This window comes from Leptodactylus fuscus, chromosome 5, assembly GCF_031893055.1.
Source record: "Leptodactylus fuscus isolate aLepFus1 chromosome 5, aLepFus1.hap2, whole genome shotgun sequence".
Taxonomy (NCBI): Eukaryota; Metazoa; Chordata; class Amphibia; order Anura; family Leptodactylidae; genus Leptodactylus; species Leptodactylus fuscus.
Window position 1 is genome coordinate 70,560,468 of NC_134269.1, and position 27,952 is coordinate 70,588,419.

Sequence of the window (27,952 nt, forward strand, 5' to 3'; positions counted from 1 at the left end):
TCTCAAGTCTAAGGGCAGTAAAGCACATGAAATATTAACATGAATGAATTACGAAGGGGTCCCCATCTGCCAGGTCTTCTACGATAGTCTCATTTGATGTGAGGGCTATTCAGAAGGAATAATTTGTTTACCTCCCAGTGACTGAACACCAGCTGGGGGCTGGCCAGGCCACTTGTCCTTTTTCTTATTTCATCAGCAAAGCCAAAGCTTTCGGCCACGGGTAACACTGCCTTGATAATGAACATGTCTGTTCCTTCTTTCATCTCCTCCAACAAGACACGACCTTCTCTTTTAGACAGGACACCATACACACGACCTGCAAAAATGTACAAAACACAAAAGAGACTGTGAGCCAAGTGCTTTGCCCCGAAACACCATCATGCTATGAGTAATGTACATCGATGACAATCCACCGGACAAGTGAGACTAACAATAAACAGGGTTCGGTATTTTTTTCATGTAGCAATCAGTAAAAATTGGACCTTATTCAGACAATGCAGAGTTTATCAATATTTTGTACCAGTATTCTAGAGCCAAAAACAGAAGTGGGTCTAAAACCCAAGGGAAAGATTTATACTTCTTCCTTATGTCAACTCCTGAACTTGTTTATAAAATACTTATACAAAGTACGAACTAAGACTATAATGCGCAAAAGGGAGTCTGCCATCACAACCCGGCATATCGACCTAGTCCCACGGAGAGATAGGTTAGGATCGCCTTAATCACGTTTTTTTCCCTTTTTGCCAAGATATTGCTTTTTTGTCAATGTGCAAATGAACTCTTTGGAGCATCGAGGGAGTTGCCATTGCCAGTAGTAGGCTCCAAATAAGTCATTTGCATACCGGCAAAAACAGTGATATCACAGAGACAGATGCACGGATTCACAAGGGGAAAACACTGTTTGATTCAGATGACCTGTTAGTAACATCATGCTGCTTGCTACCATAACTAGAGGAAAAGACTGCATATGATATATAAAGGCTAAGAGTTTATTCATACGGCAGTTTTTATTGGTTGTGTGCTGTGGACAGCACGTTGCCTCATTGAAGTCAATGGATCTACTCATGCAGCTGATTTTTTTCGTTATTTTTGGCTGTGTCCGAATTTGTGAATGTCATCATTTGAATCAGACACTGTCATGTGAATATACCCTTATTAATACTCCAATATGTTATTAACAGGGGCGTAATGATCATGGCCGCAGGAAGTGCGACCGCGACTGGGCCCATGGCCAGCTGGAAATGGCCGGTGCCCTGAACCACAGTGGTCGGGGAAAGCCTTGTTCCCCAAACACTATACATATTGTTAATGCAAAGGGGTCTGATTGGGCTCATTTCCATTAAATGCCAGCCCAGGTTTGGTGTATGAAAATAAACAAATTACATATACTTATACTTACCTATCCTGGGCTGAGCATCCCCTTCCTGCGGTAGATGCTAAATCTTAGTGGGCTAAAGGACCTCTGATGATGTCATGTGTGGGCGGAGCTATTATGCATCGTACAGGAAAGTGTGGTGTTACACAGGAAGAGGAATCTGCTGTGAAATTAGACTGATGGTAGGTAAGGAGGGGAGAAGAGACAGTGTGAGCAAGAGGGGGACATGGGGTTGGAGGCTGTGTGTGAGCAAGAGTGGCACATGGGGGTGCAGGCTGTGTGTGAGCAAGAGGAGGTAATGGGGGTACAGGCTGTGTGTGAGCAAGAGGGGGACATGGGGGTGCAGGCTGTGTGTGAGCAAGAGGAGGGAATGGGGGTACAGGCTGTGTGTGAGCAAGAGGGGGACATGGGGGTGCAGGCTGTGTGTGAGCAAGAGGAGGGAATGGGGGTACAGGCTGTGTGTGAGCAAGAGGGGGACATGGGGGTGCAGGCTGTGTGTGAGCAAGAGGAGGGAATGGGGGAGCAAGCTGTGTGTGAGCAACAGGGCTCTGGGATGGTGGGCACTATTAGCACATAATACTGTGTGGGAGCCTCTGTTAGCACTGTTTGGAGGCCACTGTGGTGCATGTAATACTGTTTTTGGGCCACTTTGAAGCACGTAATACTGTTTGGAGGCTACTATGGTGCACATAATACTGTTTGGGGTCCACTGTGGAGCAAGTAATACTGTGTGGGGTTCACTGCAGAGCATGTAATACTGTCCCAGTATTGTTTACATGCCGGGCGCTGCGCTGTTCACTCATTGTATTTTTTATAACTGTAGCTATATCCCTTTCAAGTATCTGCAACTTTGCTTTAGTGCCCGTAGCTGCCACTATCAAGAATTCGCTCTAGGAAGAGGGGTAGGGGGCCCTGGACAAAAGTTTGCACCCGTGCCCACAAGACTTTAGTTACACCACTTTTTGTAATTAATATGATTTATTACAGGTGACATATCACTACATGCAGGTGCTGCCCAGAAATTTGCAATAGAGTTCATGTGCTGCGTGTGGCTGGTCAGCACCACATATGGGCACCATTAGGATATGCTTATACATCCAGGATTTCGGATCAAGCTTTGAAGCCAAAACCAATGGGAAAAAACCCCATAAAGAACAAGTGCTACCTACACCCTATTTGTTTCAATACTTGTTTTGGCTTCAAAAACTGCACCACGAAACAGAAGATACAAACACACCCTCATAATGAACATGCATTAAAAATAGCGCCACCATCTACTGATCAGTGATTCTGACACATCTGCTACTCTTGCCAACCACAAGAGTAGCCTTCCAACCGTCAGTATAGGCTCCAAAACAGACAATCCATTGCCACTGACTTTAATAGCATTATCACGTCACATAAATAACTGCACATTTAGGATATCTGGAAGTAAGGGCAGCCTCTCCTCTGCAGTCAGTCCTACAATCTAGCAATGATATATGAGATGTAAGGAGAGAATCTGAAAAGATTAATAAAAACAGGCTGTCCGCATACTCCACAAGGCTTTTGATCTGCAGAAAATATCCTTTGTTGGGCGAGATAACATATCACAAGTGAATATTTCAGAAATAAATAAGATTATTTATAGATTTTTAACGGCAAGCCCAAAATTCCATCTAACTTTAAAGAGCACCCACTGCCTGAACATGGGATTAAATTATGGGACAATCTAACCCCTAATGTTCAAGAACATTAGGAGTTCCATGATCAAATAAAAGAATAAGACTATAGGACAGAATAGGATTTCTATATTTTTTTAATAAATTACAGTAAGTTGCAACATTACTCATAATACAAGCCCCAGTTGCTGCAGAACCTCTTTTTGAGCAGAACATAAGAGCTAAATGTTTACCATTTATGAACAAATTAATATTTAAAAGCTTTCATCCTTTTCATAAAGAAGTTCTTCAGCAGCTGAGGTAATGTTCTATGTAGTAAGCATTGCAGCTGCTACAGAACCTCTTCTTAATGAGGGCAAAACCAGGCACAAGTCAGTCAATGGTTGGCAAAGGAGAAGGTACTTGTTCCAAAGTGACTTGTGACAAACTATTTTTTCAATACCACATGAGCCATATCTGCGGTATTAAGTGAGACTATATTATTGTCAGGTGCTGACTTTGGGGTGTCCGCCACCACATTACTAGCAATACTTTATGTTGATCCACTCAGACCAACAGAATTACTAAGTAAGGGCAGAGACAATGCACAGAAGCTGACCAGACCCTAACTATGTCTTTCACCTGGTCTAAAAGGCCTAATGACATACATCATCTGCACCATCACCCTGAGCATCCAAATCTGTTCAGCCATTCCAAAGATATAAGCTCCTTTTACTGTTGATGCAGATTAAGGTATACTAGTCAAGTGGGCGGTAGCATTGCATGATATATTGCACAGAGACCATGCCCCAAGAGAAGCCACAGTGTTACCACTTACTCAACTAGTATACCTTAATTTGCTCAGGATGACGACATCCATCATATGTTGTATGGACCTTTCAGACCTGATGAAAGACATAGTCAGTGATTGCATAATAGGTATTACTAGTGGCCAGAAGCCAGTCCTTCAAGCTGAAGCTCTCAGCAGTTATCTGCTTCACAACCCTACTCTGAGCTTGTGAGAATTGTCTCCAGGTACTCAGGTTTCCTCCCATACTTTAAAAACATATTTATAGGTTCATTGGGTTATTTTTATGACCTGGGTCTACTCTATATGTACGTGGGATAGGGAAGTTATATTGTGATCTCAAGTGGGGATGGGGACTCAACATGTAGAATATGTTTGTACTGTTTAAGCAACAGGAAAGTAAAATGAAATTAAAGGGGTTCTCCCATCTCAGTGTATCAGCCAGGATGCCTGCAGTGTCTGCTTCTCACTTCTTGTATTTCTCCCCCCAACCACCACTCTAGCCCCACGCTGAAGAGACAAACAATCCTTCTTGCAGATCAGATAATAAGCACATGCTTGTACAGAATGGACTCAGTGTTATCTGTGTGTTTACATAGAAAGATAAACTCGGCTTTATCAGCAAACTGCAATTAGCTGAACGGATTGTCCTGTTGGCACTGAGTAAGTGACATCACTTGTTTTATCTCCCAGGTCAGTGGTTATAGCAACGCAGTGTAAACAATGGGGGGAGTAAATTCACATACCAGGCAAACAAAGTAGAATTTCTAAAGCAATATATTTAGGAAGATTCTTCAATTTACATAAACTACCAGTATAGATAGATTGATCCTTGAGATGGGACAATCCCTTTAATACCGGATTATTTAAAGGGGTTGCCGAAGGCTTGGTATTGATGGCTTATCCTTAGGCTAGGTCATCAATATTGGATTGTTGCTGATCCGACACCCTCACCAACCAGCTGATGCCTGTATATTGTAGACCAGGAAGCAATGTACACAATGTAGTGGCAGTGCCGCACTATTGAAGCTTAGTGCCCATTCCAGTGAGGATAGGCTATCAATATTGAGACTTGGAAACCCTAGAATATAATTACCCAACTACAATAAAACTCTCTATTACAACTCTACTATACTGTATACCTATATATGTTTCCTGACCTATATCATAATCAGTGCAGACTAATAATTAGAAAAATGCATATTATTTAATAAGACATACTGTAAGTTGGAGATCCGTAAAATGCTGTGCAAGGCATGATGGTATAAGCCTTGAGCCAATACATATGGAGTTCATTTTAAAGTGCAGAGTCACATCAGAATTCCAGACATCAATAGGTCAGAGAATTTTTCTTTCTGTTCTCCAGTGATTTATCAGATCACATGTAAAGCAGTGAGCCGCTGCAGTTTATGTGCAGTGTTGTGTATATGACACTTGACATTCGTGGTCAGGGATCATTATCCTATGCTACAATCCGTAATGTATGTTCAGAGGTCAATAAATTACCCATGTGCTGGGAATAGCACATTTATCATGCATTTTACTGCTTTAAGGGCTGGCTATGAGGCAACATGGACTAAGAATGAAAGGTTCCACACATGACCATGTTTCAGGTATCAAGTCGTAAGTCAGTAGCATTCAAAGTCATTCGGAAACTATTACATAACATCTGTTTACCTAGAAGACACTCTGTACATGGCGGTCTATCTTCTTTGAAAATGAGGATTATGGATTCTGAAGACCTAAGGTCTCTTTCTAACTTTATAAGATCTCTGGAATTAAATAAGGTTATAACACAGTAAATAACAACCACATTTGGATGTCTAGAATTTATACTTTGGTACTGTCACAATTCAAAAAAAATTTGCACAGAAATTTGTAGCCATTGCATTTTTTTTTTTTTTTTTTTTTGCAAGATCACATTGGAAGGCCTTGATTTCACCATAAGCAATTCGCTCACTCTGTAGATCTAAAGGAGTTTTCCGGGTCAGATGACCATATGATAGATCGATAGAAAGTGTCAGGGTCTGAGGTTGCTAGATGGGGTGGCATAGACACACAAGTCCAGTTTCTTTAGTCCAAAACATGGGTAGAGTTTATTTTCACTGAAAAAAGGCAGTGCAGCAACAAAAGGAAACAATACAAAAATAAATCCCTGCCCAGCTTAGGCTCTAACTAAACATAGAATACGTTACCTCACCTAGAACAGAAATCAAAAGCCAGTAGAATCATTCAGGACACAGCTCCAAAAATATGACCTCTCTGTCAGCTCTCCAGCCAAACTCTGCCAAAGTGTTGCTGCTGGAGCTGGCTTCTTAAGCCTCCTTGATGAGGAGACTCTCTGAAGCTGAGTCACTGCCGGAACATCCCCAAAGTGTGGACTGGAGGGGGGGTGGAATGACAGGTCCCACTACCAATCCTACCGGTCATTCCTAAAAATCCAGCCCAGTACTGAGCATTTACCAAAATGCTCAGCAGACGAAAGTTGTCTGCTAGAACAAACATTCCTGGAGTTTTCTCAACTCACCCACCTGAGTACTCTAGGTGAGATGTACACCCCCTCTATTACCTGCCCAGCCATTGGCTTACAATAGATAGAGAATGACTTCCCTACCGATCAGCCAGCTAAGAGCACCAAATCAATAGGATAAGCATTGTGCCCCTATTATTTTTAACCATGTGCACTACAGTGGTTGTATCTCTTGGACTATATACATGAGAAGTTCTTTGTCCACATAGAATAATCTAAAAATAGATTTCTGGATGGGATGATAGAACACAGTAATTTAGCAAAATCTGGAACAAATTTGTGGCAGAATCTGCAGCATGCTATCATATGCTCTCCGATATTTTCATTTACTGAAAATCTGAATCAGATACACAAGTCACCAATGTCTTATTGTCCATAACTCAGTAGCATCTAGTATTCATGTGTTCATGATCTATAACCAATTATCAAGCTTAAAAGAACTTAATACTATTTTTCCTGTCCAAATGACACTTTGGTGGAATATGTCAGCTGAGTTCTTTATGCCAGTGTCATGTGATGGATCTGGTCAAGAACTGAGTCTTCTGTTATATAGAGAGGCCACAAGACAGATGTGAGCAAAGCCTCTATACCGTGGAATTTGAATATCTTATTCCAGTAGAATTTTTTTCTATGATCTAACAATATTACATTTCCTCCCATGGTTCTGTTATGCACTGAGGATCTCCTTTCCGAATCTTCTGATGCCTCCATCTTCCAGATGTTAATGATTTCCTGTATTATTAACCACATTGTCTATACATGTAGTAGGCACAAATCTGTGGTTAGCGGTAGTGGCAGTGGCGGTATATTTCCTATACAGACTCCTAGGTGGCTCATGACAGCGCTGATAAGTTATCATAAAGTTATTGTATGATGGAGTTGACAGCTGAAATATTCCCTTTACCGTCTTCAAAGTGCTTCATGACAACATCCTTCTAGGTTGCATTATAGCTGCAGCCTATAGATTATGACAAGGGATCCCTGAAAATCGCCCCATTTAAGCAAAAAAAAACACTAGCAGTCTGTGCAAATGCTGAATTCTGATTTTACCTTGAGTAAGACTTTAAAGAGGATCTTTCATGTCCTCGGTCACATACAGTTTTATATACCGCTGGAAAGCGGGCGGTAAGGAACGTCCCCTCACAGTATAGCACTACACACAATACTGTCAGGAGGAGCGTTCCCAGCTAGACTGTCAGGAACGCCCCTCTGAGTGAAGCGCTATTGGTAATGGCACCGATTCAGCGCACTGTCGGCTTTCTAGCGGTATATAAAACCGCATGTGCCTGAGGACATGAAAGGTCCTCTTTAAAGGATCATTTATTATTTATTATGCTTACTTATATAGCGCCATCATATTCCGCAGCACTTTACAGATATTGTCAGTCACTGTCCCATATAGGGCTCACAATCTACATTCCCTATCAGTATGTCTTTGGTGTGTGGGAGACAAAAAGGAGTACCCAGAGGAAACCCACGCAAACACGGGGAGAACATACAAACTCCTTGCAGATGTTGCCCTTGTCAGGATTTGAACCTAGGACTCCAGCGCTGCAAGGACGCAGTGCTAACCACTGTGCCACCGTGCTGCCCATAAAGAAAATCTTGCCTTGTGTGAAGGATGTCATTACAACTCAGCCTTGCAGATAGCTAGGTTAAGGTCACCTGAATTCCCCTTGTGACTTGGTGCCTCTGTTTCCGAGATATTGCCATTTTTATCAAAATTCAGTTTAGCACTTTTGAGCCATGAAGGTGCTGCCACTTTTCTGGAGCAACAGCAACACCCTCATTGCTCCAAAGATCTCATTTGCATATTAGCACACACCAATATGTCAGCAATGGAGGTACTGATTCACAACAGGAAAACACTGTTTGATTCAGGTGACCCTAACCTATCTATCTGGTTTGATATTGTAGGTTCTCTGGTTTGGGTACTGGACAATTCCCCCCATGTCTGGACATTGAAAGTCCTGACTCTAGGTTCTTTACCAATCTGATCTTTACACTGGTCAGATTGCCCTAATGTGGGACTATCCCTTTAAGGTAAACCTGAATAAGTAATAGGTGTCATGTATTATAGCCACTAATAAATCACTGTGAAGGTTTCTAAAGTATCAGCATGTGATTCATCACAGTAAAATCCTCGTATCCACTGATCAATCACTTCTGTGTATACTGAAGAGGATCCTGTTTCTTTTGTTATTGGAAAATATTCTCTTGCTACACTTCTCCCTAGAAAGAAGCTTTTCTTACAAGTTATTGATGGCACTTTGAAAACTTCAGAAGAATTCAAGAGAAAAAAAATCTTTTGAGTCCTTTCTTTTACAAATCGCTTCTGGCAATGTTATTTTATTGTGTTTAGTGAAAGCATAGCAACTGTTGTATGATGTGCAAATGACTAAGTTATGGAGATGTACATGGTATTTGATCCTCGCAGCCTTTCAGATGAACATTGTATGGCGAGCCCTGGTCACCGACACAATAATAGATCACCATAAATCAATATGTACAGTATTCCTAAATCAATACACTCATTTGTTATCTGTTTAGGTCAAACAACACGGTCAGTGGCTGCCAAAAAAGAATCTTTGATGTTTTAATATATATATATATATATATATATATATATATATATATATATATATATATATTCTTTTCTTATAAATAATAAAGGAAGTCTGCCATCAGAACACAGCTCCGCAGACAGATAAGGTCACTAAAATTAAATGGTGTTTTCTCCTTGTGAATGTTGTCAATCAAGGCACTAATTTACAAAGGGAAAATACAATTTATTTCAGATGACCCTAACTTGTCTGCCTGCGGGGTGAGTTAATATGCTGGTGACAGACTCCCTTTAAAACCATGTACAGTTCTGTAAGCCACAACATAAACCAATGGCTCTAATTCTACCCAAAGCTGCCCTGTACCATATAAGGCTCTATTCACACTACATGTGCATTGTAGTTTGATTGTATGGAGATCCACGACCCACATTCCCCAAATGGAGGCCATCAATGTGCTTCTGTCTTCAGTCTGGACAGTATATGCTCAAGTTTCCATTTCTGCCATATGTAAGAAAGCAGCAGACTGAGATTTTCCACCCTTAGGCTTTTAGTATCTACCAATTTTTTAATTTTTTTAAACATGGAAGTGTAGTGTGAAAAATGTGAAAGGGATCTAAAAGGGGTTTTCCATTGACAACACCTTTTGCCAGGCCACATAGGAACAAATGGCAATAGAAAGGGTACATTGTGTAGACCCAAGCACCAGATGTAAATTGATTGTATTGTAATAGTGTCCCATGTCCTGTCCGATGTCCTATAAAATTGGTGATTGTAAACTTCTAGGATTCTGGGAGCTCCTGGCATCTTCTGCATTTGTTTACAAGGTGTTAGCTTCCTGCTATGTAGTTTCCTGTGTACCTTCCACACTACCTCCCTGTCACTGCTCCCCCCCTTGTCTCCCTAGCTAAGCTAGCTACCCTTCTCATTACCAAGAGTTGGAGTGTCATCTCTACTGCGCATGTCTTGCAGCCACCTTCAGATTGTGCAAGTGCTTGAAGAGAGGAAGAAAGAAGGAGCCATTCCAGGACAGGAAGGCTAGTAGGCTGGTAAGTATTGATGGGGTTGTGGGGATGGGAGAGTACTAGTGACGTTCTGTTTCGGAAGTGGTGAAATGGAACGTCACTGGATTATCAGAAAGTGTAATTATATATGTAATTATATGGGCAATTATACATTTTTTATACAAATATATTAGAAGTTAGGGGGGGAGGGGGTTTAGTTTAGGGGTTATTTTGTATTTTATCCCAGTCAACCCCTTTGAGGTTGAATATCATTAGCAGTCTGCAATAGAGCCACTAGGACCACTAACTGAATAGTAACTTTATGACAATAAACAATAAATGTTTCACCATATTAAGTAAAAACGCTGGTAAGTGGCTAGCGCCAGATCATGTGTCTTTACCCAGACATGAATACAAAGAACAGAAGGCTATCATAAGCTACTAGCTAAACTGTGTCAAGCCAATTGACAGCCATGAAATTAATGCAATGTCTTTATATAATCTGTTGTAAGGTTATATGGAAAATATTAGTCTTCAAAGCAAAAAATCCCTCTGTTATGACTACGTCTTGCAGTCACTTGTGATACCTGTATTACTTACATTCAATTCATTACACAAAATAAAAAGACTTGTATTTTTGTCAATGACATGTGCGTTTGCGGTCCGTAATACAACAAATGAACTCTTATAAGATAGCCCAGAGCCTGGCGGATAGTGTTCTGTCAGAAGTAAAGATTTAAAAGGAAGTTTGATGAGGAACATTTGTAAAATCTGCCTTGGGCCTTGAAGTTCTTAGTGTTACAAAAAAATACATTTGGAGGCTCAAAAATTCCTCAAAATGATTTTTTTTGCTCTTGAGAAACATCAAATCATCTTCTTACTACTTAGGATTAAAGAAAGGAACTCATTTTGTTCTCATATTAATATCAAATAACTCAATATTGTCTGAATATTCAACTGACTACAAAAGCACCAACGTTTCGGTTATGGCAAAGCTAGAAAAAATTGCAACTCAGTTGCAAAATTTCCTCGACTGAAATTGAAGCAAAATGAAAATAGATGAATTCAGGGCACTGCCATATTATTTTATAACAAATGACTTCTATAAGTCCATGTTTGCTATAGTGAGCAGGAATACAGCATAGCATTCACTAGGGACATTATCATCCTATCCCCATTGTCAGGGTCTTAGTTTTGAAGTGAAGACAAAACCTCCAGCGGGTCAGATAGATTTTTTAACTGCTACATCTGATTCCAATGACTGCTATATTATCATTACTTCATTACCATAAATGCATAGTTTTGTTATACAAATATTCAATATCAGATACTACATGTTATTTATATTGCATGTGTACAAAGAACCACTGGCGTAAGGATTGCAGTCATAACCCCTGTGGTGTGTACGTGGCCTGCAGCAAGCTGGAAATGGCCAGGGCCCTGGACCACCATGATAGTGGTCGTGGAAAGTCTGGTTCCCCAACTGCTATACATGTTAATTCCAGGGTAGGTGACTAAAAATAACCAGTACTTATACTCACCTCTTTTCCACTCCAAGTGACTGCTGAGGCCCAATCACAGAACCCAGCAGTGACATCAGGGGCGCGTGAAAAAGACTGCAGAAGATGCTGAAGAAAGCCAGACAGAGTGAGAATGCCCAGGAGAGTTTAAGTGGTTGTTACTTTGAACCACCTCCCCTAAGCCTCTGCTTATTATATTTATTATATGAGAAGACCCCAGAGTATAATAATAGCACCAGCTCTAGGGGGGCTCTTGGGAGCATATAAAACTGTGTGGGGGCCACTGTGGGGAGCATATTATATTGCGTGGGGACCAGTGTGGAGCATTTTATACTGTGGGGGCCACTGTGGAGCATATTGTAGTGTATGGGGCCACTGTGGAGCATATTACACTGTGTTTGGGGCCATTTTAGAGCATATTATACTATGTGGGGCCACTAAGAGATACTGTGCACTGTAAATAGTGAAGGTTTCACATCAATCGCACCACAGTATCTTCCAAGAGTTTATCAGCAGGGGCCCCTGGTGTTGGACCTCCATTGATCTCATGGATCTCTTAGACTGTTAGGACACTGCAGATCGGCTGTTTCCAATAGCACATAGCCCCTAGTATTGTTTACATGGCAAGCACTGCACTGCTCACGCACTGTATTCTTGATAACTTCAACTGTGGGTACTAAGGCTGTATCCCTTTCAAGTATCTGAGATACCGCTGCAGCACCCGTAACCATCAATAATTTGCTGTAGAGAGGGAAGTAGGGGGCCCTTGACAAAAGTTTGCAGTGGAGCCCGCAAAACTTTAGTTATGCCTCTGCAAAGAATGTATTTACCCACTAAAGTCTTGGTCTCTAATGAAACTACAACAAGTGAACTAACCTAAGCCTATCATTGAATGTGGAAGTATTGATCAGATACGGCAAATTTGGATTAAGGGTGTGTTTCCATTTTTAGGTTTTTTAAATGCCATTTTTGAAGCCAAAACCATTGCTCATTTTTCAATCCATCCCTGGTTTGGGCTTTAAAAGAGAACCTGTTATGTTGAATGCAGTATGTGGACTGTATACTGTAAGTAAAGGAAAATACCGAAAATGTACTTACCCAACACTTCTGCTGTAGCCATGATCTCACAAGTATACATTGCAGCCATAAGTCTCTGGGGCTTCACTTGGAAAGCATAACGGCAAGCTTCCTTCATTGTGGCAATTAACTGTCCGGAAAATGGTCCGTAACAGTCTGTAACTAGGAAATCCCCTTTGCGCCTGCTGGATTTCTCCTGAGCCTTTGTGCTCTCCTGGCTGTGCTGTAGAACGTCTTTTGCTTCAGCAGCTTGCCTCTCGGAATTATCAATAGATTCAGCAGCTGTATGTAGATCATCTTCTTCACTTCTTACAGTCTTTTCTTCTGATTCTTTCCTTTCCAATACCACAGATTTATTTAAATCAAGTCTTTCCACAATGAAGCAAACCCCCATAAGAGGTTCTTCACACATGGGTCCAGCCAAAGTCACAAGCTGAAAACCACTAACTATGCTATTATCAAAACTATGGTATTTAGCCTCCTTGGAGCTTTTATCAAGGCACTGCCATACAGATGGCCTTTCATAGCCTTCAATTCGATTTACCAACATATTCGGCCCATAACGTCTAGGACCAAAGGACCAGATCTGGTCCACTACATTTCTCCACCTTCTACCTTGCAGGTGCTCTTCAAGTTGGTTTTTGAACTCACGAATTCGGCCAATTGTTGTCCCATTGACCTGAATGGTACTGCTCCCTTCACTAAAAGCCAAGTTGATCTGCTCCAAAGTTCTGATTAAGTCACTGTTTTTCTCTAAAAGTTGAGTGACCTCTTCAGGAAGAGGAATGGCTCTGACGCCAAGTGTGGCCAATTTATTTGAAGTGGTTAGGGTTACAACACCATCAGGGTCGATCTGAACTCCTTCAGGAGACTTACTTTGCTCCTCTTTAACTTGGTGTATAATAGCTACTTTTTGCTGTTTTCCAATTTCTTCATTGACCATGTCAACTTTTGGTGGTCTGATGATGGTTTCTCTAAATGGAATTATAGGTGCAGAAGCACTCACCCCAATCTTCGCAAACCTATGTGCATAAAATAAAAACAGTATGATATCAATACATCTTGACATTAATTTGTTATGTACTAAAAGCGCAAATTTTAGTTTAACTCTTAGTTGTTATATTCTATACATTAATATTTTGAGTAAAAAAGTGTAGCAAGGTGTTTTGCAATGTGCACTGGGAGGACTTCCCAACTATACCTCCAATGGATGCCACCAACCATGTCTGTGGACCTGAGCAGGCATCTGAAAACACCCACTGAAAACAAAGGTCCAGCACATGTGATTTACAGAAGTGTGAATAAGGCTTAAGTAAGTAGTATGCAGCATTAAGTCAAAAACATATGAAAATATACTACAGAATAGGTAAGCCACAGACTATTAGGAAATAATTCTTATTAACCATTCTGTTAATTTCATTAAAACTCTTTTTTGCATTTGGGCTTGTTTTTTTTTTTTTTAAAAAAAAGTCCTCTCGCAGAATCAAGATGTATTATAGAATAGCATAGCACAAAAGATATAAAGATCGGTATCCTAACCAAAGTAAAGGGCGCATGACGAATAGAGTCAATAGGGAAATGGACTATAGGGAGTTGACTCCTTGTCAGAAGGAATGTATATTGTGGTATGAGAATAGCAGTAAAAGCAAGACTGTGTGCTCATATAATAGAGCGGTAATGAAACGTCTGAAATGGGAAGCACAACGCAGCTGTTACTTAACAGATGAACAGTTAATGTGATTTTCTATGTGGCGGGAAGAAAACATTAAAAGGACGCAGAATTATGTCTAAGTATAGAAGTCAGGCTGCAGAAGAGAATGGACACCTATGGAGAAGGTGGTAAGGAACAAATTTCCCTCATAGCGTGGTGCAGCCAAATGTGTCCAGTAGACTCAAGAGCGGTATTATTATTCCTGAAATGTGACTGCCAAGGAAGTATTAGGCAGCCATGACATCATCAATGTATGGCTGCAAATATACACATTAGACTACTCCTGAAGACTGAAGCGATCTGGAAGCAGGGCGAAACATGAAATGAAAGCACGCACACATTTACATCTGTTAAAGTGCAAGAAGAAAATACTTATGGAAAGATCTATATCATTTCCCCAGGAAAGGAAACAGTCACCTCCAGCTCAATATGGAAATCTGTCACAGTATACGAAGAGTCTTCACATTCATGAGACTCCATGTAATCCAGGAGTGGAGAAAGCAACGGCCTCTACTTTAAAGAGGTTTTTTTCCTTACAGACTTTGCTAGGATATGCTACCAATGTCTCCTACTTTATTTACTGTTTGCTCCACTTGGCTTGCCTAGGCAGCTGGAGACAATAATGGATATAGCAGCAGATTCCCTATGGACGTGTCATGGATTTATGTCAAAATCCACAGTGGTAAAATAAAAAAAAACAAAGCCACCTCTTTAGTTACCCCTAAAGAAGACATGCAAAAATTACATAACTGCAAAGTGTGAACACTACCTTGAAAGGGAACCTGTCGCTAACTATGGGACCACAAGATCACCAGAATGCTGTAATGCAGCTTGCATTTGGCTTTCTAGAGATGCACCATTTAAAAATTGTCCATTTCTGGATTATCTAGAAAAAGAAGCTACTGAACGTGAGGCAGTGAAGCGAGGTGTACCACCACTGTCTTCATATGGCAATGCACATCAGCCCAATATAGCTAGTGAGGAGTCTCAGGCTCATTTCCAGTCAATTCTAACTTATAATCCCAATACAGCATCATAGAAAGGTTATTCCAAGTTGCATTATGGCATACTAGTGGTCTTGTGACCCAAAGCTAATGACAGATTCCCTTTAAAAATAATTAGTTATTCCAATGATGATTAAAGGGGCTCTATAATAAATAATAATAAATTTTATTTATATAGCACCAACATATTCCGCAGAACTGTACAATTTGTAGGGTTCAAATACAGACAGATACATAACAAAGCTCTATCATTGGGAAAAGTCATTATTAACTAAACATATACTTGCATAGCCTTTAGAAAGGCTATTCCACACATAGATTTTGTATGCAAATAGCCTCAGTAGTTTTTGAATGAGCCTTGCCCGACAGTACTCGTCCATAGACTTGTACTGGGGGGCGTACCTCACCGCTCAGCATCATGGTTGGGGAGAAAGAAACGCCCCCTCACAGTACAGCGCTATGGACAGTACTGTCAGGAGGGGCGTTCCCAGCTAGACTGTCAGGAACGCCCTTCTGACGGTGAAGAGCTATCGGTAATTGCACCGATAGCTGTTTCCCTGGGGCACATAATGGGAATGCCGACAGTGCGCTGAATTCAGTGTGCTGCTGAGGATCTTCACCCATCCTGAGTCTTGTAACCAGTTGGTCTGTTGATCTGGTACTTGGAAAAGGAGCTGAATGCCGGCTGTTCTGTCACAACGGACAGTCATTACTTAGTCTAATAGGTTTCCTATAAATGATCCAACAATCACAATACACAAAGATGAATCTGTTCGGCAATGATTTTGCAAATAAATATGGTTACACAATTTTATTGTGCCGATATCTGTGCTAGATATACATACACACGTCAAATGTGTCTTCTGCAACATGTGTGCTATTTATGATCTCTGCAGACTTTGTTACTGTCACAAGGGAAAAGAGTATTTACAACCGATTTAATACCCGTCATCACATTGATAAAATAATATTACAGGTATTTTCATTCCATTGGACTATGTGTAAGGGTACATTAATGTACATATCTAACTCCAGGCAAAAAGTACACACTGTGTTCTATGTCTTGTAGGGGGCAAAGGTGTGTGAGCACGTCTCTGATGTTTTTTAACTTGTGTCATAAACCAGCCCGAGGCCCTGCACTATGCATAGCTCAGTGGATCGGTTCTGTCTGGAATTGTATGGCTTAGATGTGTAACCATGATATATTAGGACATGTTCCTAGTATTGTTTCTATGAAAAACCACACAGAAGTGACGCACATAGGGACAACTGTCATATGTTGCAAGTTAACAAAACTACTTAAAAATCACTTAAAAATGGATAGCAGAAAATGTGTGTTCAGATGCCTCATATAAGTGATTATGAGTAAAATAAAAGCGAGCATCCACTGCACTAACTTCTTAATGTAATTTGCAATAAAAGGAGGCCCCAGAGTAGTAATCTCAGGAACCGCAGATGCAAATAGCTCCAAGTATATAAAGCTGGCTATAGGGACGCATGATCTCACATAGTCAAATGACATAAAGCACTTAGTAACTTCGTCCTAGGAAATAGCACTCAGGGACTGAAGTTTTTACTGCTCACAAACACAGATTCCAGCCTATGTCATGCTATCAAGAACTAAAATATGACATGCAAGGTCCAGGAGGCAAAAATGTCAGTGCTAATCTGAAGAAGTCTTATCTGTCCCTGTGCTTGCAGATTTCACATGGACAGAAAGTGTAGGAATAAGTGAAATTCTGCAGGTTCAATAAATCAATAACACATTTTATTAACCATGTAGATAGATTTCCTTAGACCAATCTGTCCCGCTTGTGTTCTTTTCTACATATACACTTGAATCAGGTCTTCTGTACACAGGTATCAGTTCATCAGATTCTTTATTAGAATAAACTGGGGTTGGCAGAATTTTTCATTGAAATAAATATTTCCATTACAGGAGTATCTGCTTTGGTCAGGGGAAGGTGCTTTCTGGTTATACACTGCAGTGGTCGCTTAAAGGGATTCTATCATTAAAATGCTATTTTTTGTCATTAACACGTAGGACTAGCCTTAAGAAAGGCTGTTCTTCTCCTACCTTTAGATGTCCTCTCCATACTGCCATTCGGTAGAAATCCCGGTTTTCTTCTGTATGCAAATGAGTTCTCTAGCAGGACTGGGGCGGTTCACAGTGTTCAAACAGCACTGGGGGCGTCCCCAATGCTGCGAGAGAATTCTCCAGCGCCGCCTACATATTCTTCAGGAACGGCCTCTCCTTGCGTCTTCTTCCGGCGCTGGTTTCAAACTTCTAGGCATGCGCAGTTGGCTCTGCCACCGGGCCTCGGGCTGGCACAGGCTTCAAACTCCTATGTATACGCAGAGCCGACTGCGTATGCCCGTGGCCATTTTCTTGTTGCCACTTACCCCAGCTTACTGTGAAAGCGGACACAAGAAAATGGTCGCTTACACCAGTTTACTGGGTCACAAGAAACTCACCGCGGGCATGTGCAGTTGGCTCTGCCCGAGGCCCGACAGCAGAGCCGACTGCACAGGCCTAGAAGTTTGAAGCCAGTGCCGTAGGAAGAAGACAAAGGGAGAGGCCGTTCCAGGCGAAGATAGAGGCGGCGCTGGAGAGTTCTCTTGCAGCGTTGGGGATGCCCCCAGTGCTGTTTGAGCGCTGGGGACTGCCCCCAGTGCTGCGAGAGAACTCATTTGCATACAGAAGAAAACCAGGGATTTCTACTGAACAGCGGCGTGGAGAAGACATCTAAAGGTAGGAGAAGAATAGCCTATGTGTTACGGACAAAAAATAGAATTTTAATGATAGAATCCCTTTAAGCGGTAACTGTACTATTACTCAAGAGGCCATTTGGAAAGGTTGGGTCTAAGACATTGATAGCAGCTCTTATAGAGCCTGAGACCCACTGTAGGATGGCCATAAGCCCTGATAGTTAAGATAAACTAGACAGAGGGGAGAGTGCCTCAAAGGACAGCATGGAGTAACCAAATGTCATTTAATAGTGATTTGGAAAAAACTGTTCTCCTATAGTGGTACACATTAGGGATCTCTAAGATGCTGCTATCCTCAGTCAGTATAGAGTGGACTCCACAGCATTTCTTTGGCTCTTAGCATAAATTTCATTGAATAAAAAGGTTGAGATCTGATGAAACCCATATCCTATTAATGAAATCTTACATCCCTTTAATAACGTTAACAAAAAATTTATTTGTCTGACACATATAAAGCATTTGAGGCAATACATTTCTCCAGCAAATCTCGAAAAGTGTTACATGTGTTATACCAGCGTTCCCCAATCTATCTTGTCCCATGGGCCAGTTCCAAGCAAGACAATTTCACCATGGATCAGGGGGATGATTGTGGGAAAATCACCCTGCTTTGAACTACCATTAGCTAGGTGTAGGGGAGCAGGTGGTGGGGTAACCAGGAATGTGGTCTCATTGGCTCTCTGCAGCTTTCATATATCCAAAATTTTGCACAAAATTTCTTGGAGTCGCCATTAGAGATGAGCGAGCAGTAAAATGTTCGAGGTTCGATATTCGTTTCGAGTAGCCCCTCAATATTCGACTACTCGAATCAAATATCGAACCCTATTATAGTCTAAGGGGGGAAAATGCTCGTTTCAGGGGTAGGCAACGTTCGATCAAATTATACTTACCAAGTCCACGAGTGAGGGTCGGGCTGGATCCTCCGAGCAGTCTTCTCCTTGCAGCGTCCCCGCGGCGTCTTCCGGCTCTTCATTCACTCTGTCTGCTTGTAGTGCGGGCACGCGCAGTCGGCTCTGCCCAGGCCCAATGCCTGGCAGAGTGAATGAAGAGCCGGAAGACGCCACGGGGAAGCTGCACGGAGAAGACTTCTAAAGGTAGGAGAAGAACCAGCGTTGATTGGCCGACTGTATAGCATTCGGCCAATCAATGCTGGTTCTACATCGAACTTTGACATTCGATTAGCGAGTGGTACTCGATCGAGTACGAGTATTTTGAATACTGTAGTATTCGACTGAATACCTACTCGACCGAGTACTACTCGCTCATCTGTAGTCGCCATATTTGGACACCCGTAACTTTTTTTATATCTCTGTGTACAGAGATGCATAAGGTATCCTTGTTTACGGGCCAGGTGTACTTTTTAGTTATACCATTTTGGAGACTGATGTTTTGATTGTTTTTTAATCAAATTTTTACAGGAGGCGAATTGGCGAAAAAAATGTTGGTTTGGCTACTTTGATGTTTTTTCTCACTACAGCATTCATCATATAAGAAAAATATTTTTATATATTTGTAGACTGAGTGTTTATAATTTGTATAATTTGTTTATTTTTTATTTACTTATTTCAAATCTAGGGAAAGGGGGCTGATTTGAACTTAAGTTATTTTTTTTAATTTTTAAAACTTTTCAATTTTTTTTTTACTATTTTTATTAACCCCTCTAGGGGGCTTGAACCTGCCCTCTTTTGATTTCAGGTCCCACAGACAAAAATACAACTGTATTGCAGTCTACGGGACTTTCGCTATGTTACTACTGAGGCTGGTCATAGACTAGCCTCAATAGTAATATTACTATTGCAGATCTGGAAGCCTTCAAAAGAATTCTGCCTGCCAAACCAACAGGACAGTTCCCATGATCGTGCCATGTGACAGCCGCCCTGCAACAAAGAAAGGACCCACTGACCCCCGGGGAACATTTTAGACTTTGGTGGTGAATGGAGGGGGGTGTTGAGCCATTAGCGCCGGGTCAATACTGTACATTACAACTTGGTAGCTATGGCAGTTGCTCTGCAGCAGAGTGTCCACCATCTTTAAAGACTCAGCATCTGCCATAATAGTACTGGGAAGAGGTTACTAATGTTAAGAAAAGATGTATTTGTCTGACACATAGCACACCTCGAAGTGATACGCCGCTTCAACACATACAAGATTTGATGGAAAGATTTATAGCCTTATAATCTGATAAATGGTACATCATGCAGACAAGCAGGGCTGCTTTAAACTTAGGGAGAATGGTGCATTTGTACGGGGTCCTAAGGTATTAGGGGACCCGCTCAGCTGATCTGGAGTAGGACAATCCCACATTTTGGATTTTCTCCCTCTGTTCCAGGTGGCAGGTAGTGATTTCACTGAAGTTAAATACAATTGTAGAGCACAAGGCTATCAACTCCGTGCTCCATGAGTCAGACGGGAGGGAGGATCAATGAGCACCAAGTCCTGGACATCACTACAGCTGGAGCCTGCAGGAAACTGTGGGAAAAGGTTGGGCAAGTATAACTTTAAAAAAAAATAAATTGTAGTATGGTCAAGGAGTCGGGGGCATTATGTGGGGGCTACTTAAGGAGACCCTATGTTGTGTGAGCCACTTGCAGGGACAATAATTTAGGAGGGGGGAGGCACACTTATGAAACCTTGGAACAGGACCCAAAAATGCCTTAAAACAGCCTGTGGGACAAACCATAAAAATTCTATTTCTGTACTCACTACCATCCTGAAAATAAATATGAAAAAAGTGATTATTCCCAAATTGCCCTTGTCTAGTTTCACCCTTACAGATGAAAGGAATTGCCATCTGTATGTCCATGGTAGCATTAGATATGCATATAAATAAAGATGCACATTCATTACATCTACATTGCTTTTTAATTGGAAAACCCATTGCACACAGAGCGTATAGCTATAAATGAAGCGATCGCGTTCAGTGACAAGTAATGAGAGGTAGCCTGCCAAAAAGTGCTGGGGATGGATGCAAGGCCAGAGAGGAGGCAGCCCTCGCCAGCAGCACATCATTTTATAGCCATTAATAAATGTACTTAGGGTCCAGAGGATGGTGAAAGATATTTGGATGAGAACCTCTAGCAAAGTAAAGCGGCATAAATCAGTGTCTAGACAAGGCCGCCTACAAAATGTTTACAGGAAAATATATATTGTTTTTTCAACCTTTCTCTTAAGTCATCCAAGCAGCGCTGCAAGTGAACTTCTCCTGCTGTAATAAGGACGTGTTCTCCCGTCTCCTGTATCAACACTTCAACACAGGGATCGGCCTGATTTAAGAGCTTCATTCCTTTCACCAGTTGTGGCATTTCACCTGCAAAAGAGAATTATATACTGTATGCATGAAAATTCAGGTCCGATATGCATCGTATACATGCAGTTCCACCTCAATCTAAATCTACAATGACTGCAAACACTTTACTGTTTTATAGTAATTTATTTTATATCACTGCTTTCTAAAAATCTCCTGTTTGGTTTACCCCATTTCCACATATGACCTTTGCTACTGTGCAGCAGTCATCCTTCAATGCACAACGGCAGAATAATACATTTAGATATAGACAAGAATGAAAGATAAATCATCATGTAACTCACTTTCAGAACAAAATGAAGGATTTGCACAGTATATCAACATTTTATATTCTGCTTTTCAAAACCAGAGTTCTTCTTTTAGAGGCTAAGCTGAAAGAGAATAAAAATTCTCAGGATGTCACAAAAAATCAAAGTGCTAGCTAACTGCTTGAGAGCTACAGACAAGAATTGCAAAATTAAAGTGTCACTGTCAATGAGACAGCGGCACTACAAATATAGGCATGAATAAGACACCTATGACCCGCAGAGTTTGAGAGTGCGGTCCGCTGCTTTCACAATCCTTGTAAGACAGGTATCGGGGTGTCGCTTATAGAGAAACATCTCCATTAAAGCGAGCCCAACATTCTAGCATGCTAACTACACACGAATATCATCTGAATACTTTATATATTTACATGGGTTGTCTCATGAAGACACACGGGCATTACAGAAAGGAATAGACGACTTGATATTCCCCTCTTTGTGCTGTTTTGTAGTAGCATCTCCCGTTCTAGCCGACTAAAGCCGGGTTGATATCAGATTTTTATGCAGTAGAATGCGCATGGTCATTATTATTATTTGGAAGTAAACAAATATCAATTTGTAACTTGTCATTTGTTTACAAAGAGTATAGGCAGCTGAGTTGTACACATCTATCACAAACCAAATCTCATTGTATTAAATGTAAGACATAGTACACAGCAGAGCTGCCCAGATCAGGACTGTTTTGGTCTAGTTTATTACCGCTGATATTCTCTTCTCAAGTACAGATACTTCCGTTTTTAATTTACACTAATGTGTGTACATAATGTCTCACATAAAAGCCGTTATAAATAAATAGCACAGAGAAAGCCAACAAGCAATTGGAAGTGGATCAAGCTGGCGCGGACGTGACTGCGGTGAATAGTACTTAGCAGGTATTAAGTAGCCCCGGTTTATATATTCACCACAGAAGCCAACGGCTTTGTTTTGTGAAGGGGAACTGAAGTCAGAGTGGATTAAGAGAGCCACTTAAGGAAACTGCAAACCTTACGATAAAAACAACACAGATGAGAACGCACTGCTGGAACGAGATGGATGGTCAGCATTAAACCCACGCACAAAATGGATGGCTGCACGTGTGCTGCAACATCCCACTTTACAACAGCAGACGGATTACTTTTTGATCTTAGGTGATCTGGCTGTAAACAATTTTTCAGCATTCATGGATATTATTAAAGGGAATGTATCACCATAGTTTTAATTATTAAAACTACTGTGTGCTTTTTTCTCAACTCTTTATATTTTGTGATTGAAGAGTTTTTTTTTATTCTATGTTCTGTACATGATTATGGGGGCTGCCATCTTGCCTTAGCTTCTTCTCTGCTCTATTAACAGTAATTTCGTGATTGCCTTTACAGCAATTTCATGGCTCCAGACAACAATAGACCCAAGCTGTACTCACTAACTTCTATAGGAGAGTTTCTAGACTTGTTCTGTGCAGGGCGAGAGAGTAGATAAACTGTGACATCAACTGTTGTCAGGGGTAGATGCAATAACAGGCCAGTTATATATACAGGTTTATCTTCTATTGTAACATGGTTTTTCGCTGCTGCAAAGAAAATCCCTAGAGAACTGGCAAGTGTCAGCTTATTATTAGGCTTAATTGCCAAAGTGAAAATTGCAGTATTTAGTACTTAAAAAAAAAAAAAAGTTTGGACACACCTTCTCATTCAAAGAGTTTTCTGTATTTTCATGACTATGAAAATTGTAGATTCACACTGAAGGCATCAAAAGTATGAATTAACTCTGTGTGGCATTGACCTGGTCTCTAATCTGAGCTGCTGTTAACCTGCGATTTCTGAGGCTGGTGACTTGGATGAACTTATCCTTCGCAGCAGAGGTGACTCTTGGTCTTCCTTTCCTGGGGCAGTCCTCATGTGAGCCAGTTTCTTTGTAGCGCTTGATGGTTTTTGCAGCTGCACTTGGGGACACTTTCAAAGTTTTCCCAATTTTTCGCACTGACTGACCTTCATTTCTTAAAGAGGATCTTTCATCAGATTGGGCACATGCAGTTTTATATACTGCTGGAAAGCTGACAGTGCGCTGAATTCAGCACACTGTCGGCTTTCCCGATCTGTGCCCGGTGTAAAGCGCTATCGGTCCCGGTACCGTAGCGCTTTAGTGTCAGAAGGGTGTTTCTGACAGTTAGCCAGGGACGCCCTTCTGCCCAGCAGTGCCTATCGCGCTGTACTGTGGAGCGAGGAGGAACTCCCCCCTCCCTCTGCTCACACAGCTCGTCCATAGACGAGTATTATCAGGAGAGGGAGGGGGGAGTTCCTCCCTGCTCCACAGTACAGCATGATAGGCGCCGCGAGGCAGAAGGGCGTCCCTGGCTAATGGTCAGAAACGCCCTTCTGACACTAAAGCGCTACGGTACCGGGACCGATAGCGCTTTACACCGGTCACAGATCGGGAAAGCCGACAGTGTGCTGAATTCAGCGCACTGTCAGCTTTCCAGCAGTATATAAAACTGCATGTGCCCGGTCTGATGAAAGGTCCTCTTTAAAGTAATGATGGCCACTTGTTTTTCTTTACTTAGCTGCTTTTTTTCTTGCCATAATACAAATTGTAACAGTCTATTCAGTAGGACTATCAGTTGTGTATCCACCTGACTTCTGCACAACACAACTGATGGTCCCAACCCCATTTATAAGGCAAGAAATCCCAATTATTAAACCTGACAGGGCACACCTGTGAGGTGAAAACCATTTCCAGTGACTACCTCATGAAGCTCATCAAGACAATGCCAAGAGTGTGCAAAGCAGTAATCAAAGCAAAAAGGTGGCTACTTTGAAGAACCTAGAATATAAGAGCTCAAAAAGAAGTTTCCTCAAATATTGTAGTGGGCTATACACATAACAAACACCAAAACAAACAAAGAACAGCCACACAAATATTGTCCAGAAAAGGTATGTAATAATATATAAAATCTATCATTTTTATTATGAAGTATTAAAATTATTTCAGCAGGGCAGATGTAACAAGCTTCATGCCTCCTGAGGAAGCCTCACAAGCAGGCGAAATGCGTTGAGGCAGCGGGGACCCCTTAGCAGACCATGCAGTTTTGCAGACTATCAGTCAGACTAACATGCCTTCAGGTACACAAATTTGTGTGACTCAGAAGTATGTATTTAGATATTTCTTTGTATATGTGTCACTGAGATTGGTACCCTTTATCTTAAAGGGTGACTACCTTTACTTTGTCATGTCTTGATGCGTGTTGGGTTAGAGCAGCTACTATATATATATATATATATATATATATATATATATATATATATATATATATATATATATATATACACACACACACATATTCTTTGTGGATTGTATATAACTTTTTCTGCTCTATTCCCGATAAGCGTTCATCAGCTGTTTATATTATATTGCATCGAACAAATTCAACTTTGACTGTTGATATATCTATTCAGTCGTCAAGCCTTTTTTGACATAGATATTTATCCTGTGACATTCCCACGTATTAGGCTTGTATGACATTATATTATTCATATGGGTTTGTGATATATATGCATAACCCTATTGATATATATGCATAATCATATTGACAAATTACTGTATTTATATAATTGTGTATATATACTGCTGGTCTGCTATTATTTTGTCTTGTCTGTATTTACATTGGCTCCTGTTTGTATTCATATTGGCTCAACATCTGCCCTGCTGAAATAATTTTAATACTTCATAATAAAAATTCTAGATTTTATATATTACTACGCATCTTTTCTGGACAGTATTTGTGTGGCTGTTCTTTGTTTAACCTAGAATATAAGACAGATTTTCAGTTGTTTCACACTTTTTTGTTAAGTATATAATTCCACATGTGTTAATTCATAGTTTTAATGCCTTCAGTGTGAATCTACAATTGTCATAGTTATGAAAATACAGAAAACTCTTTGAATGAGAAAGTGTTCAAACTTTTGGTCTGTGCTATAGATAGATAGATAGATAGATAGATAGATAGATAGATAGATAGATAGATAGTCCGTATTTTTCGGACTATAAGACGCACTTTTTTTCCTCCCAATATGGGAGGAAAATGTGTGTGCGTCTTATAGTCCGAATGCAGCGTGTGCAGCGTCTGTGTCCCGTCTGTGTGAATCAAAAGGAGAGCAGCACGGTGCCTGCCTGCTCTGCCCCTCCTTCCCTGTCTGTGTCGCGTGTTTGCAGGAGCGAGATATGAGAGGCAGGGAAGTAAGGGCGGGCCAGACGGGTGAAGGAAGCGTGGTTTCAAGCTTGCCGAGAAAACCACGCCTCCTTCTCCCGTCTGGCCCGCCCCTCCTTCACTGCCTCTCAGATCTGGCTCTGGCAATGAAGCCACACAGGCAGGGAAGGAGGGGCGGGCCAAACGGGAGGAGGAGGCGTGGTTTTCTCGGCAAGCTTGAAACCACGCCTCCTTCACCCGTCTGGCCCGCCCCTACTTCCCTGTCTGTGTGGCTTCATAGCCGGAGCAAGATGTGAGAGGCAGTGAAGGAGGGACGAGCCAGACGGGTGAAAGAGGCATGTTTTCAAGTTTGCTTAGAAAACCACACCTCCTTCACCCGTCTGGCCCGCCCCTTTTTCTCTTCTTGCATAGCTTCACTGCAAGGTGTCTCTTTCCATCCATGGATGAGATAGATTAGATATAGATAGATAGATAGACAGACAGACAGACAGATAGATAGATAGAGATATATGTTCAAATCACCCCCATATCCCTAGAATACATATAAAACAAAAACATTACTGTGAAACACATACACATTTGGTATCCCTGTGTCCGAAAGCCCTCGGTTCTATTTACATTGGTGAAATATTATATTATTAGGTTATTAAATATTTCACCAATTTTTTTTCCTTAAAATTTTTTTTTTTCCCTATTTTCCTCCTCTAAAACCTTAGTGCGTCTTATGGTCCGGTGCGTCTTATAGTCCGAAAAATACGGTAGATAGATAGATAGATAATGACATGAAAAATGTTATAAAAAAAAATGACCAAACATTCTGTAAAAATAGATCATTTTCTGGTGACACACTGCCTTTATATGTACAGAATTGGTACATGAAGTTCTGTCTACTATACCATGGGTTTGTAGTAGAGTCTTCCCACTTAAGCAGACGATGAATGAAACAAATGGTAGATGAAGAAGGAAAAAAAAAAGGTGAATGTGCAGGAAAGACTCCGATTACTATATATGCTAGCTGAAGACTGCAAGGATTACGTAGCAAAGTTGTCTAATACACACGACTAAAGAAGGTTTAGCACGCTGATATCTCATATCTGGCGTTCAGTGACTATAGCATGAAGCGGGTGCAATATTTATACCCGACTGAACTGATCAGAATCAATGAGATGACTATTGTGTAATCTCGTTCATTCTAAAATGAGGTAATCTAATGAGTTAGCAGTTTAGTTAACAGTCTTCAATCCAGATTCAGTGTCAAAGACAATAGAGTTATCACAGAAGATGCCGGCTTCTTATCTACATATATATTCCATCGCTACTTTCTGTGGTTTCTTTGATCACATATTCTCTTGCATTCCTGCGCTCAGGGTTAAAACCGTTCTGCATCTGGAGCTTTTGGGATAAGTCGGTGCCTGTGATCCCAATCACCAGTTTATAACTTCCGCGCTCTGCCTTTAAAGGCCAAAATGAGTTTTCTGCCAGTTCATATAGCTGCCTGATAAAAGCGTCCACACACTTACCAGCATTTTCATCACAGCTCATCACATATCACACCGCCTGCAGGTACAGAATGCCCAGATGTCTTCACTATCAACTATATTTATATCATTCAGCCCTCCATCCCAAATACAAAGGCCATAAAGCGTGCTCAGTAGCATGCCCAGACTTTAACAAAATATGGAAATCGCCAGAAATGCTAAATCCTGCAGACTGGGAACCAGTTATCTGGAATTATGATGAGGATAGGGAAAAGAAATTGTAATTTCTATACATTCTGCAGCTGCATGTTGTAATGTAACATAGGTGAGGTTTACAAGAGCAGGAACAACATACGTGACATTTGGCTCTAATGAGGTTGCAGTCTGCAGGCTATGCTCTTACAGTCACACACTGTCCACCATGTTGTCTGGTTCTTGCACTTGTTAAGAAGTCTGAATAGGGCTATTACCTCTTTTGCTGCCCATAATGAGTGCTGCCAATGAATCTGTGCTTCTTATTTCCATTTACATGGAGTTATCACTGTTACTGTATGTGACCAAGCAATTGTTAGTACGATCACTAATATACCGCTTTATTATTGGCACCAATTGAAGATGTGCTGTTGGAAATAATGTTATTGTCCCCATAAAATGTGAACGACCAATAAGCTTTGGCCTGTTTGTTGGTT

The 27,952-nt window shown here is 41.1% G+C and overlaps 1 protein-coding gene across 1 annotated transcript in view; it reads right to left on the minus strand.

The window, feature by feature from the left end:
- The window catches only part of EFL1 (elongation factor like GTPase 1), a 199,058-nt gene that overhangs the window by 20,790 nt on the left and 150,316 nt on the right, over positions 1–27,952 (minus strand). The window contains exons 17-19 of the mRNA XM_075273426.1: positions 21,156–21,303; positions 12,537–13,537; positions 132–316 (exon numbers count right to left, since the gene is read on the minus strand). Coding sequence (XP_075129527.1) covers positions 132–316; positions 12,537–13,537; positions 21,156–21,303 — 1,334 coding nt within the window. The remainder of the gene's footprint in view (positions 1–131; positions 317–12,536; positions 13,538–21,155; positions 21,304–27,952) is intronic.